Source organism: Clarias gariepinus, chromosome 5 (genome assembly GCF_024256425.1).
Source record: "Clarias gariepinus isolate MV-2021 ecotype Netherlands chromosome 5, CGAR_prim_01v2, whole genome shotgun sequence".
NCBI classification, from domain to species: Eukaryota; Metazoa; Chordata; class Actinopteri; order Siluriformes; family Clariidae; genus Clarias; species Clarias gariepinus.
Genome location: NC_071104.1, coordinates 12,860,424 through 12,874,858, shown reverse-complemented (window position 1 = coordinate 12,874,858; position 14,435 = coordinate 12,860,424). Strand labels below are relative to the sequence as shown.

At 38.6% G+C, this 14,435-nt stretch overlaps 2 protein-coding genes across 5 annotated transcripts; one reads left to right on the top strand and one right to left on the bottom strand.

The window, feature by feature from the left end:
- The first annotated feature begins 128 nt into the window (after nucleotides 1–128).
- Nucleotides 129–9,548, top strand: gtpbp8 (GTP binding protein 8 (putative)). Of its 3 annotated transcripts, none has more exons than XM_053496545.1 (7): nucleotides 129–651; nucleotides 1,019–1,350; nucleotides 4,397–4,495; nucleotides 4,622–4,752; nucleotides 4,842–4,941; nucleotides 5,258–5,376; nucleotides 8,976–9,548. In XM_053496545.1, the coding sequence occupies exons 2-7, from the start codon at nucleotides 1,036–1,038 to the stop codon at nucleotides 9,061–9,063; spliced, it is 852 nt and encodes a 283-aa protein (XP_053352520.1). In that variant the 5' UTR covers nucleotides 129–651; nucleotides 1,019–1,035; the 3' UTR covers nucleotides 9,064–9,548. The 3 variants fall into 3 exon arrangements, with proteins under 3 accessions (XP_053352520.1, XP_053352519.1, XP_053352517.1); XM_053496544.1 differs by having other exon boundaries at nucleotides 129–774; XM_053496542.1 differs by having other exon boundaries at nucleotides 130–1,350.
- Nucleotides 8,709–13,815, bottom strand: LOC128524151 (E3 ubiquitin-protein ligase TRIM35-like). 2 transcript variants are annotated; one of them, XM_053496540.1, is made up of 7 exons: nucleotides 13,359–13,815; nucleotides 12,310–12,361; nucleotides 12,065–12,189; nucleotides 11,744–11,974; nucleotides 11,595–11,617; nucleotides 11,392–11,510; nucleotides 8,709–10,168 (listed from the first exon to the last, which is right to left on the bottom strand). In XM_053496540.1, exons 1-7 carry the CDS (start codon nucleotides 13,755–13,757, stop codon nucleotides 9,639–9,641), a joined length of 1,479 nt encoding a protein of 492 aa, XP_053352515.1. In that variant the 5' UTR covers nucleotides 13,758–13,815; the 3' UTR covers nucleotides 8,709–9,638. The 2 variants fall into 2 exon arrangements, with proteins under 2 accessions (XP_053352515.1, XP_053352516.1); XM_053496541.1 differs by lacking the exon at nucleotides 12,310–12,361 and having other exon boundaries at nucleotides 12,065–12,160; nucleotides 13,359–13,813.
- Between the last annotated feature and the right edge of the window lie 620 nt (nucleotides 13,816–14,435).

The following is a 14,435-nucleotide window of genomic DNA, read 5'->3' as shown; positions in this document are numbered from 1 at the left end:
GGAGACCCCTGCTGTAGTCTGAGGCAGGTTCCTGAGCCTCGTACAATCACTGAGTTTAACACAGCAACCGTAACAGTAGTGCTGCTGCTTTCTGGCACTGAATTTTGTCTAGCTTGTTTATATCTGGGTTATATTTTATTTACAATCACCATTTGAATAAACTCCAGAAAATGCAACTAGGTTGGTGTTATGCTCTAAAATGCCTCCCTGCCACGAATTGCCCCACCTACACAATCTCATTCAAATAATATATTAGAACATAAAGTCACAGGGTTATGGTTTACACATTACAAATTACACCAAATGAATTTGATTATAAAATAAGGAATATGCCATAAAAAATGTGCCATAAAATAAACATTATATGAGAATTTGTATTAATCGTCTTGACGGCTGTCACGTGCCTAGGGCTAATTATAATAGTAATATATTTGATATAATATACCTATAAATGTATGTCCTAATATAATATTTGATAGAGATTATGTAGGGGTGCAGTCCGGGGGGCGCATAACACAGGAACCTCAACCACGTTCGCAACACCGGAACTGCTGAAACGTAGATTTGTTTCCTCAGGGTTTATATGGGTGAAACACCAAACCTTCAACATATTGCCATGCGATTCGCCAGTGCTTGTTTTTTGTGTCAACAGTAAGTTATATGACTAAATAAGGTCCAGAGCCGTTTTCGCCATGTAAGACAGGTTTTCCGAGTTCCGAACGGTTCCGTTTCTTTGGAAATTGCGTGCGAGAAGGCGTTATATAATACCTTAAGGTAGACTCTGAGATCACGTCTCATTATCAAACGACTACTTTATGATATTGCAAGATATGTTTTTGACATATTCGGAACGGCCAACCATTATCATTTAATAATGTGGATTCTAACTAGTATACACCTATGGATGTTTATTGTACTTTAGTATATGAAGAAATCTGGGACATAACGTCGAAGTAAAAACAAGCAAACAAACAAACTCACTCTCGGACAGGTTTCAAAGGTTGAAATATACTTTCAGGTTTTGTCCGCACAAGCATGAGCTTGCCGAACCTGCTGCACGTGCACAAGTGTACCCGGCTTGTGCACACACATCAGGTGCACGCGCTCGCGTCCCTGCGCCGTGTCTCCCTGCTGCCGGAGAAGAAGCGCCTGGGGCTCCTGGACCCTTTCCGCAGTCTGGAGTCGCACCTGTCGCCACAGGTAGACAAGACACGGTTTAAACTCTTTCAGCCCAATCTGGAAGCCATGGAGTGGGCAGAGAGACTATTCACTCCATCTCCCAAACACCAGATAGTCTACTCGTCATCAGCTGTGCGCATAGACCACATGCCTGAGCTCTCACAGCCAGAGGTGAGGGACTTACCAGATTATTATTGCATATAGGAAAACCATTCAGGAATACACTCACTCATCGTCTATACCACTTTATCCTGTATAAAGGGTGGGCCTGGAACCTATTCCAGGAGACTTGGAGCATACAGTCGTGGCCAAAAGTTTTGAGAATGACACAAATATTGGAAAAGTTGCTGCTTAAGTTTTTATAATAGCAATTTGCATATACTCCAAAATGTTATGAAGAGTGATTAGATGAATTGCATAGTCCTTCTTTGCCATGAAATTTAACTTAATCCCCCAAAAAACCTTTCCACTGCATTTCATTGCTGTCATTAAAGGACCTGCTGAGATCATTTCAGTAATCGTCTTGTTAACTCAGGTGAGAATGTTGACGAGCACAAGGCTGGAGATCATTATGTCAGGCTGATTGGGTTAGAATGGCAGACTTGACATGTAAAAAGGAGGGTGATGCTTGAAATCATTGTTCTTCTATTGTTAACCATGGTGATCTGCAAAGAAACGCGTGCAGCCATCATTGCATTGCATAAAAATGGCTTCACAGTCAAGGGTATTGTGGCTATTAACATTGCACCTAAATTAACAATTTACAGGATCATCAAGAACTTTAAGGAAAGAGGTTCAATTCTTGTTAAGAAGGCTTCAGGGCATCCAAGAAAGTCCAGCAAGCGCCAGGATCGTCTTCTAAAGAGGATTTAGCTGCGGGATCGGAGTGCCACCAGTGCAGAGCTTGCTTAGGAATGGCAGCAGGCAGGTGTGCGCATCTGCACGCACTGTGAGGCGAAGACTTTTGGAAGATGGCCTGGTGTCATGAAGGACAGCAAAGAAGCCACTTCTCTCCAAAAAAAACATCAGGGACAGATTGATCTTTTGCAGAAAGTATGGTGAATGGACTGCTAAGGACTAGGGCAAAGTCATATTCTCAGATGACGCCTCTTTCCGATTGTTTGGGGCATCTGGAAAAAGGCTTGTCCGGAGAAGAAAAGGTGAGCCTGTGTCGTGCCAACAGTAAAGCATTCTGAGACCATTCATGTGTGGGGTTGCTTCCCATCCAAGGGAGTGGGCTCACTCACAATTTTGCCCAAAAACACAGCCATGAATAAAGAATGGTACCAAAACACTCTCCAACAGCAACTTCTTCCAACAATCCAACAACAGTTTGGTAAAGAACAATGCATTTTCCAGCACGATGGAGCACCGTGCCATAAGGCAAAAGTGATAACTAAGTGGCTCGGGGACCAAAACGTTGAAATTTTGGATCCATGGCCTGGAAACTCCCCAGATCTTAATTCCATTGGGAACTTGTGATCAATCCTCAAGAGGCGGGTGGACAAACAAAAACCCACTAATTCTGACAAACTCCAAGAAGTGATTATGAAAGAATGGGTTGCTATCAGTCAGGATTTGGCCCAGAAGTTGATTGAGAGCATGCCCAGTCGAATTGCAGATGTCCTGAAAAAGAAGGGCCAACACTGCAAATACTGACACTAAATGTCATGTAATTGTCGATAAAAGCCTTTGAAACGTATAAAGTGCTTGTAATTATGTTTCAGTACATCACAGAAACAACTGAAACAAAGATCTAAAAGCAGTTTAGCAGAAAACCTTGTAAAAAAACTAATATTTTGTGTCATTCTCAAAACTTTTGGTCACGACTGTAGGGAAGGGTACACCCAGGACAGGGTGCCAGTCCATTGCAGATTCAGGAACACATTCAATTAAAATTGTATTTGAACCATACACCGTATATTATAATATGCAGTGAAATGCTTAAATGACCTTAAACAGTAAAGGTAAGAGAGAATAAGAAGATAGAAAGATAGATCCACTATATGGACAAAAGTATTTTGCTAAATCTGTTTATTATTGAATTCAGTTATTTTAATCAGGCCCCTTATCCCCAGTGAAGGGCAATCTTAATGCTTCAGCCTACCAAGCCTACCATCTTGGGCAATGCCATAACTTCAACTTTGTGGTAAAAGTTTGGGGAAATGCCCTTTTTTTATTCCAACATGACTGTTCCCCAGTGCACAAAGGCAAGGACTTATAAAGACATGGTTTGATGAATTCGGTGTAGAAGTACTTGACTTGCCTGCACAGCGCACCTTTGGGATGAACCAGAACAGAGAGATTGTGAGCCAGGCCTTCTCATCCAACATCAGTGCCCGACCTCATAAATGCTCTACAAAATGAATGGGCACGAATTCCCACAGAAACACTCTTATATTGTGGACATCCTTCCAAAAAAAAAGTGGAAGCTGTTGTAACTGCAAAAGTGAGGCCCAAGTCCTTATTGACGTATACGTATTTGGATGAAATGTCATTGCAGGTTTGGCCAAATACTTATGTCCATATAGTGTATATTTTCCTGCAATAATAGAAGAAAAATAATAATAATAAAAAAAATATATAAAATATGAAATCTACAAATATGCAGATGTACAATTACAATAAAACAATAGAAATAAATAAAATGTATAATTTAAAATCTGTAAAATGTATTTTTTAATTATATGGAATGCACAATATCAAATAGATATAAGAAGGAAAAATATGGCATGTAGGTATGAGCCATATGAGTGAAACATGTGTTTTTTCAAGTGTGAAATGAGATGTGTGTGACAGCAGCAGTGGTATTGTCCATGTTGTAAAGTGCAAAGTTAGTCCTCATTTAAGAACCAAACATGTGCATTAAAACTTTTTATACTAAAATATTTGTGATGTAATAAATATTTCCAAATAATAATAAATAATTGCCGTTTCCAAAATTGCCCATAGTGTGCATATGTGTGCCCTATAATGGATTAGGCCAGACTCCAGACCGCCCACGACCCTGTATACAGGATAAAGCGGTATAGACGATGAGTGAGAATATATGTTGTATACCAAGGAAGATCACATATTAATTATAAGAGTAAATCCAATGGAGATTTTTCCTTTTTTTAAATATTAATGTGTGTATGTTATATAAAATTACATAGTACTGTTTATGTGTTTTGTTGTAAGGAAGGCCTTGTTTTTTGTGTGTGTGGTTGATCTGCAGGTGTGTTTCATAGGCAGAAGCAATGTTGGGAAATCATCGCTCATTCGGGCACTGTTCTCTCTCGCACCAGAGGTTGAAATACGGGTTTCCAAAACGCCGGTAAGAAAACCTTTTAATAAATTCCTAATTGCTTGATGGGGGGGGAAAAAACTTCCCTACCTTTTACTCCTGTTTTTTATCTGTGGTCCAGACTGACGCAGTCATTTATTCTTTGTTGTTATGTAGGGACACACAAAAAAGCTGAATTTCTTCACAGTGGGAAAGGCATTTACTCTGGTTGACATGCCTGGCTATGGATACAGAGCCCCGGAAGACTTTGTGGACATAGTCGAGCCATACCTTCAAGAGCGAAAAAAGTAGGTGTGATCAGAAGTTCAGAGCAGAAGTGTGAGGATGAATGGGTGATAGGAGGTATGGTGATGTGTTATTTATTTATTTTTGTTAGTCTTATGAGGACGTTTTTGCTGGTTGATGGAGGTGCAGGTCTGCAGAAGTTTGATTTGGTTGCTGTGGAAATGTGTGAAGAGTTTGGCATTCCCTATGCAGTAGGTGTTTTTCTCTCCCATGCATAAACCATGAAAGACCAGCAGGTGGCAGCTCACCATTATTATATTGGCCATGATAAAGTTTTTCATTAGCAAGACAACATGATTTTAAGATTTTGATGGAGACAATTCTATGTCATTCCGGACACATCTGCTAAATCCTGTTGATGTTAAATATCATTGCTTCAGTTGCTCACCATGCTTTTGTGTACTGAATTTTATAAAAATAGGGTATTGTTTAGTGTGACCCCATTATAAGTATTGTATAAACGAAACATATTTTACTGATTGATTTTTTTTCTCTCTTTGTTTAAAGCTGGTGGTGACTAAGATTGACAAAACTCCTCGAGGGTCTCTGTTGTCCCTTCTCATGCAGCTTCATGATTTTATTAAGGATAAAACAAACACCTGTTTCCCACAGCCCTTTCTTGTAAGGTAAAATTTAAGCACATGTACACACAGATCAACATGCGTTTTCTCCTGGATAACTTTTTCTTTGTAGGTCTAGAACATAGAGCAGGTCATTTGACCAATTACTGCCCTCTATTGTCATGTGTGTGACAACCTCTCAGTTACTTGACAGTCCCTCTAAGTGTGTTCTCAAAGTGTGGGGCGCGCCCCCTAGTGGGGAATACAGACATGACAGGTGGGGCGCAATGAACGGAAGGGAATTAGTGGAAAATAATAGGAAAGTACCTATTCTAATTCATGCTTTTCTTCACTGACAATAAAGATCAGACACTCGAAACCAAACAATCACACGCAAAGAAATGGATCATTAATACAAGTAAATTAAAATAACATCAGAGAAAAAGTGGAACCATAGTGCAACAATAACGGTTTAACGTTGGCATGTTAATTGCAGAGGAACAATATATAAGGAAACATTCGGTATTATATATGTAATTTCATTTATTCCAATGTGTATGCTGATGTTTCTGTATTTTTGTTAAACATTAATATTTTATCAGGCAGTACTAGTCTGGCATTTCTAGTTTCCAGTGCGGCAACAAAGTTGCTTTTTGATTCTTCAGGCGCTGAACAGAAGGGAAGATCAATATCGTTCTACGCTTTTTGTTGCTGTGCAGCATTTTGCGATGATCCCTAAATGATTCGTTGCGCCGTAGAGTATAATGGTGTTTATGCTTTTAAACATGTATAATTTAAGGCGGATGGAGCTGAAAGACAATGTGGAGAGGAAATATATCTGGGTATCTTATTCGCGGGTTTATTTACGCAGCTATTGAATTCAGAGATGTGAATATCAAACTAACTTTACCGCGGACACAAACAGGTGTTATACACTAAAGTGCCCCCCTGCCACTATAAAACATTTTTTTATATTGCTTATTTTATAATTAAATTCGTTTGTTGTAATTTGTAAACCATAAACCCATGAATTTATGTTCTAATATATTATTTGAAAGAGATTATGTAGGGGAGGCAATCTGTGGCGGGGGGGGCATTTTAGAGCATAACACCGGGTCAGTAGCGTACTGTGAGCATAATAACTTCAATGGATACATTTGTTACATGGACCACAAAAAAGCAGGTGATTCAGCATCATCAGCCTATTTAACCAAAAAGCCTATGATGAAGCCTATATGTTGCGCTTCGATTCATGGTGGGGATGGTAAGGGCAGAGGAGAGACCCGTGTGTGTTTTGTGTCTTAAACCGCTGGCAGCAGACAGCATGAGACCCAACAAAGTAGGAAGACACTTAGAGACAACACACCCCAGTCACGTTAATAAGCCACTCGACTTCTTTGAAAGAAAGCTCTAGATAAGTGACGAAGTAAGCCTGTTATAACAATTGCACGTGTATTTTATCTGTTTTAAACTTGGCGTTATTTGATCTTATTGGTTTAGAAATTGATATTTCAATAAATAGTACACTTGGCCGTTTTCGTTATCATTTTGTTGACAAGTGGGCTACCTCCTTAAGTGGGGAATGACAGAAAATGTTTGAGAACCACTGCTCTAGAGGCAGAAGTTACTTGTGTAAAACATGCTTAAATAGGAAAAAATATCGGGGCAGCCAGTTGGCTTAGCAGGTAACATTGCTTTCTCACAACACCAGGGTCCTGAGTGCCATTCTATAATTCTGCACCTGTTTTTGTTCTATTTTGCATGTTCATTATTTTGGGTTCCTTCCACTGCTCAAGAACATTTTACTAAGAAGATAAATTGGCTCTAGGTGTGAATGAGTGCGTGAAAGTGCCCTGTGATGGACTGGCATTCCATCCAGATTACTGATTTTCTATGTACTTGTTTTTCCCCCAAAAACATAATTTTGCTTTTTACACCCAAAATCACTTTACAGGAGTTTTTTTTTACCACTCTTGTTTAGATGTTGATTTTTAAAATCCTGACACTGAATGTTGCGGTAAGGCTGCAGGAAGGGTCATATTTAGGCAGGTGTCGCTGCACAGTAGAACGCTGCAGCATCTGTGACAAATCTTTAAAAATAGGACTTTTTGACCTCATTTGATAAAACAAAGTGTACAGAAGATGTGAGCTAGCTGCACAAAATAAAGACTTAAAGCTCTACTGCATGGCTCCCTTTAGGTAGGGATGGAGAAACACACAAATCAAATCAAACATATCTGTTTAAAAAAAAATAATAGTAATAATTTGAAACCCAAATTTAATTACTGTATAGATACAGCTGGCACTATTGCCTTGCATTTACAGTGTTTGGGTTTAATTCCCGTTTACAGTCTAAAAAACGTGCTGATTAGGCTTATTGGCGTTCCCAAAATTGCTCATAGTGTGTGAGTGAGTGTGTGCATGTGTGTGCCCTGTGATGGATTGCCACCCCATCCAGGGTGTGCCCTGCCTCGTGCCTTAAGAACCTTTATGTCTCCCGATCTCAACATGACCTCCACAGACTCAGTTAACTACCATTGTTTATTAAAATGATAGTAAAACTACAAGACAAACATCATCTGCCTATTGTCTTATAGCATCCTCCTGCTTTTGGGCATCAATTATTTTTATTTGGGCATCAATTATTCAAAGTGTTTTATAAAGCTTAAACATTTGCATCACCTGGCCCTTTCATAATTGATGATCGTCAGCAACCCAGTAGCCCAAACAAGCGAAACATGGTCTGAGCCCTTGGTAAACATTATATTAGAGTTCAGCTCTCTTGCTCAAACTTTTGCATGGTGCTTCTTTCCTATTTCTACTCTTAAATTTGACAAGACTAAAGCAATACCAGGGGTGTACAAACTTTTGGATGCCACTGTATATTGAGTTTTATCTAAAAATTTAATACAACATGTATATCAGTTTATATTGTTGAGTTATACCATAAGAATAGTGTCTGTACTGATGCATCTGGAGGGATTTCTAAGAAGTAACTCAGCAGTGATTAATGTATTATAGACATCTGGGAATGACCTAAATAAATCATGTTTACACATGCACATAAGAGAGGTGGGCTATACTGTCAAAAACCTCACATGCAGCTTTACAGATGTTTTTAAATGTCTTTTTAAAAGAACTGTAGAGTGTGTTCTTATGTATGCTATGTAATAAAATCAGTTGCTTTGCAGCCAAGGCTATTTCTCTGGTTCTCTCAGGTTAGAGACCCTGGCTAACTTTATTTTCCCAGCCCCAGTCCTGTCCTGCAGTTTGCTTAGTTTTTATATAGGATATTCAGTTTTCAAGTGGTGGGAGAAACCAGGAATTGTAGATGGACTAGATAGTCTAATAAGATTAGATAGGATAGGATGTGCACACAGTCATACTCTGAGAAATAATTAGAATCATATCTTTTATTCTTATTTTATTAAAAAAATAAAAAAGTATCAAAGAATCTGCTTATACTTAGACATATACCAATAGTACTACCTGTCAAATAATGCACTAAATTCAAATTCAGACCACTAATTTGATTATGACTTAGATATTGTTAAATTTGAGGCTGCATGAAAAAGGGTGTCCATATTTATGATATTGTGCTTAGGTTGCAATGTAATTTGTGCTCTATAATCATCTTCCTATTCTCCTTCTGTGTTTTTCTTCAGTTCAATGCACTATTCAGGCATCCACCTCTTCAGGTGCTTCATAGCACATGTGACAGGAAACCTGCAGCTGAGCTCCAAACCCACCTGAGTACCATATAAAGGGGGGAAAAACACAATAATCAGAGACTGATCTTTGCTGACCTGATCCAGTTGTGCCAATAGCTTTGGCCCATGTTTCAGCAGTGAGTAGCAGTTCAGACGAAGCCTGGGTCAAAGTGATTTTTAATAACATATATATATATATATATATATATATATATATATTTTTTTTTTTTTTTTTTTTTTTTACCTATTTAGCGAGAGAAAAGCTAACTCTTGTCAATCTTGACTCCCCTCATTACAGTTTTAGATCATATGTGAAAACGTATGCTTAACAAAACTTGTGCCATATGTGTTTTTGAATTTGACTACAAATTACTGTTCGATGAAGTGGAGTGATTCAGACATTTGACAGTGATTCAAGTGAATATGAACATTTGTACCCAACAAATCTACAGTCTGTAGAAGGTATGTGGTTTGACACCATAAATTTGCATGATTTATGTAATTAAACATAATGTGTGTTAGCCAAAACATGTAAGATCCCTATTTTAAATTTGGGTAAAAACAGTTCAGGCTTTAAATAAATACCCACTGCCTGAGCTTACATATACCCAAAGTGGTCTACTCTCCATAGTTCTGAATAGGAAGGAGCTTCACAGAAGATTCTTCAGAACCAACAGCCAAATATGGAAGTAATTTGTCTGTAAATGTGTCTGAGAAACTGTGTATATGTGTGCCAGTAAGAGGGTCAGAAAATGACAGTTTTCCTCTGTCCCAGTCCAGTTGCACTTTGATCCTCTGAAGCTTCTCTTCCAAGGAGAAGAGACTATGTGGTTGGGGTGTAGGACCTCCTCCATATTGACCATCATAATACCACATATACCAGAGACCACTTCTGGAGTTTATCTCTCCCTTCCTCTGAGCAGATTCTGTCATCACACCCAGTGACCAGGCTGAACAATCTCCAACTTCAACCTCCCACCAGTGCGTCCCTGAGTTAAACCCCTCAGAGCCCAGGATGCATAAGCAAGCATCTAGTCTCTCTGGATTGTCTGGCAGCTTCTGTTCCATTTTCCTGACTGTCACACTGGTCAGATCATCAGATACATTGAGAAAAGGATTAGCAGTGTTTGGGTCCAGTGTAACAGGCACTAAGGGAAGAAACATACCAAAAGATAATAAACGCCAGTATTAAATAGTGGTGTAAAAAAAACAGTGGAAAAAAAACTCAAGCTAACATAAAAGGCTGTTTTCTTGAATTAGCATTTTTCTTTTATTTGCTGAAAAAATCTTTGGTTTAGACTTCCCCATTCACCCATTTTTTAAGTAAGAGAAAATGCTCGAATATATGACTGACAGTTATTGACCCTTACACTAATTGTATAAATAGTTAAGTGCTCAGGCGTGGTGGTGTAGTGGTTAGCACTTGCACCTTGCAGGGTGCGGATTCAGTTTCCGGCCAGGCTCGATTCCCGTCGCTGTGTGCATGGAGTTTGCATGTTCTCCCTGTGCTTGGTGGGTTTCCTCCAGGTAGTTACTTTTGGTAACTAATTGGCATTCCCAAATTGCCCATAGTGTGTGAATAGGTGTGTGTATGTGTGTGCCCTGCGATGGATTGGCATCCTGTCCAAGGTGTACCCTGCCTCATGCCCTAAGCCTCCTGGTATAGGCTCCACATCCCTGCGACCCTGAATACAGGATAAAGCGGTGTAGAAGATGTGTGATTGAGTGAATCTCCCCCCACCCCCTTTGTTTGAGCTCTGGGTGAGGACTGCATTTGCTATTAAAAAGAAAAAACAGAAGGCTGTCTAGGGCAGAATGGCTAAGAAAATAGGGAAACTTAATCAAAATATTTGCACAAGCACTGGACACTGGTAAAAATATCACAATCCAGAAAACAGAAAATATGGAGATAATATCACATTATGCAAACAACTCATCAGCAGTAGAATTTAGAATGAAAAATCGGAATTCGGCAAAACAAGCTACAAAAGGTCTGGAACCAAGTTAGACTGCTACCAAAAAATATGGAAATAAGAAAGCTTGGAAAAAGAAAGGCTCTGCTAATGAGCCAAGGCATACAAGCTCATCAGTCAAGCACAGTGGAGGTAGGATCATGGCCTGAGCTTTCATCCCTGCTTCTAGAACTGCCTTAGTATTCTTTAAAATCAAATAATTTCTGTGTTGAATTAAATTATAAAACTAAAAAGAAATTATAACAATTCATTTTGTAAGTTAATTTGTTTAACACACTGGCCAAAACTTAAGCCAAACCACCCATCAGTCAGCTAGAGGGTGCAACTGCATGACCTTGTACACGGTATAACAAACCTAACACAAGAAAAAATAAACAATGAGAGATAAGGTACATTACTGTATTGGACTTTGTGCTGTATCTTCTCCCAGACTCTAAACTTCAGGTTGGCCATATGTTTTGCCACATGGATCAGTGCTCCTGAAAGCTCCTCTGGATGCTGCAGTGTACACTGGGCTCTGCAAAAACACTCAGGAGTCAGTGTTGCTGTTGGTTTGGATTCAGAAACACAGAACGAGAGAGAAAAACTCCACATCACTCACCTTTTCACTGTGGACTTGTAGTTCTGTAAAACAACAAAGCAAACATCAGTGAATATTATTTACATTTTTATACCACTAAAATGTGATGTTTCTGATGATGGAAATAAATTTTACTTTCTCAGGATAAATACTGATTAAATGATCCTCACTTGTAAAAACGAGACATCTTCAGCTCTCATCTCCTCTTCTATGTCTCTGATTGTGTCTGAAAGAGATGATATGTCTGTGCTCAGCTTCTCAATCTCCTCCTTCATTATCTGACTCTTCTGCTCCTCTTCCTCTCTCAGTGCAGCGATCCTAGCTGCTTCTTCATCTCGTAGAAACTGGTGAAGCTTCTCAAACTCCTCCTTAATCCGCTGCTCAGTGTGTTGAGACTGGATCTGCAGTGAAGAGATAATTAGATGAAATGTAACCCAAATATGCAAAAATGCTGAATATTAATATAATGTCTAAATATTGTTGTTTTAAACCTTAATGTGGTCGGCAGTCAGACTCCAGTTTAGTTTACAGTCATGAAAGATCTCCAGGTTTTCCTGTAGGAGCTTTAGTTTAGCACTGATGTCCTCCTGGAACAAGTCAGCACACTCCATGAAGACTATTTAAAATATTCAGTTAAATTCAATTTATATTGAATAGTGCTTTAACAGTGTAGATTGTTGCAAACCTGTTTTATAGAAAATAACTTGTAACTATCAGTATGTCTGTGATGACATACCATGATGGCAAGCCGGCAAGAAAAATCTCACTGAGATGACCATAGGAAGAGACTTTAAGAAAAAACATACTTAAAAGGGATCATATTAAAATTCTCAAATAAGTGACTGAATTTATACAGACTTGTATTTAAATTGACAATTTAGTTCTGCATATAATTATGATAATTATAATAATAGCATAAACAGCGATCAGTGCATGTGTGCTTATGCGTATCTGTGGGATGACGTGATGATGCAATAAGCAACTAATAAAATTCGCCTTACTGGAAAGACCAACGCACTTTGTGATCCATGCAATTATACAATCAACAAATGATTTAAGAGTCATTGCATGAATTCATTAAATCAGACATCAGAATGGGAAATGTGATCTTTTTGACGATGACTGTGGTCTGGTTGTTTGTGCCATTGGGCTGGTTTGTGTATACTTCAGAAATGGCTGATCTCCTAAGATTCCTTTTTACAATGCACAGAGCTTAAACCCAGGATAATCTTTGGGTTCACTCACCGTATAGTGGTGAAGATGAATGAGTAAATAATGAATGAATTATTTTGGACATAACTAAACATAATTGGACATAAGTATGGACCCTTAAAAAGATTAATAATTTCCACCTTTGTGAAGTAATAAAAAAAAACTATTACTTTTAGCATTTAAGAAATTCCTTAAAGTTTTTACATTGAATTTCTACTTTTAAAAAACCTAGGATTAACGTGTCCAAACTTCAGACTAAAATTCCTGTCCTTTTCAAAACAACTGCTTAACAGGTATTGAATTAAAAGTCATAAACATAATGACTGGGTCTATTTAAAAGATAATTAGGAAAAGCTTCATCTTAAAGGATGTGGGTTTGCTGGCGTACACTACTACTTTAGTTGAACATGAACATGCTTTTGTTTCTGCAGGAAATAGTTAAGATGGTGGTTATTCAAATTTGCAATAGTGGTGAAAGTGAATCTATACGTGTTCGATTTATTAGACTTTCTACCCCCATAACCATTTTCAGATTACATTACAAGTACAATATTACAAATGAAATATTTTTACCTTACAGTCTGTAACTGCATCTTCAATGGGGCAGACTTTGTGGTCAGTGTGTTTTCTTGATGTCTGACACACCACACACACCAGCTCTTGATCATCCAGACAGAAGAGTTTGAGTTCCTCGCTGTGCAGACTGCAGACTGTTTCACACGCTGCTGAAGATGTCTGATTTCTCTCCTGTAAGAAAGTCTCACACAAGTTTCTTAAAGCGAAGTTCATGGCTAGATCACCTGTTGGCGACTTTTTCCTGCAAACAGGACATTCTTTAGATCCTTTGGTTTCCCAGTACTGGTCAAGACATGCTTTACACACACTGTGACTGCACTGCAGGAGAACAGGATCCTTAAAGATTTCAAAGCACACAGGACAGGAGAAATCCTCTTCTGAAAACGTATTAGCCATGTTATCTTGCTAGTGGTAGTTTTTTACTATCTATATAGATAGTCAGACTTTCACTTTCACTTCTGGCAAAGTAAACATAATCTTGACTCCCAGATCAGCATATTCAGTCTTCTCCAAAACAGCCACAAACTAGCAATATTAATGCAGCAGATCCCTGCCTTATAATGTTCCCTGATAATTATGAATCTGTGACCCGGTTCATTTATTTATTTATTTTTTTTAGAACTCAAGCAGTATGACATTGGCATGATGATGACATGACTATGACACAAACATTCTGCACAAACTATTCACACGCACACTACTCCCAAGCACCCTCACTACACATACACTGACCTCTGATTAGGGTTGCATCACATACTTGTGTTACTTGACCTCAGTGCAGCTTTTGACACAATTGATCATAGTATTCTCTTTCATAGATAAGTAAATGTAGTAGGAATTAAGGGAAAGGCCCTCTTGTGACTCCTATTCCCAGGAATTGAGGGAACGGCCCTCTTGTGAGATCCTATTTGACTGATCATCATCAGATTTAGATGGTGACCGTTCCTCATGTTTTCAAGTGGAGTTTGGTGTTCCACAGGGTTCAGTTTTAGGCCCACTGCTATTTTCCCTTTACATGCTTCCTCTGGGCAACATAATTCATAAACATGGTTTTAGTTTTCATTGTTATGCTGA

Coding starts and splice junctions, on each gene's coding strand:
- gtpbp8 (XM_053496545.1), top strand. CDS start 1,036: ATGAGCTTGCCGAACCTGCTGCACGTGCACAAGTGTACCCGGCTTGTG. Junction 4,496..4,621: donor TACGGGTTTCCAAAACGCCG/GTAAGAAAACCT, acceptor GTTGTTATGTAG/GGACACACAAAAAAGCTGAA. Junction 4,753..4,841: donor TACCTTCAAGAGCGAAAAAA/GTAGGTGTGATC, acceptor TATTTTTGTTAG/TCTTATGAGGACGTTTTTGC.
- LOC128524151 (XM_053496540.1), bottom strand. CDS start 13,757: ATGGCTAATACGTTTTCAGAAGAGGATTTCTCCTGTCCTGTGTGCTTT. Junction 11,975..12,064: donor TGACTGCCGACCACATTAAG/GTTTAAAACAAC, acceptor TCTTCACTGCAG/ATCCAGTCTCAACACACTGA. Junction 11,618..11,743: donor AAGATGTCTCGTTTTTACAA/GTGAGGATCATT, acceptor GTTGTTTTACAG/AACTACAAGTCCACAGTGAA.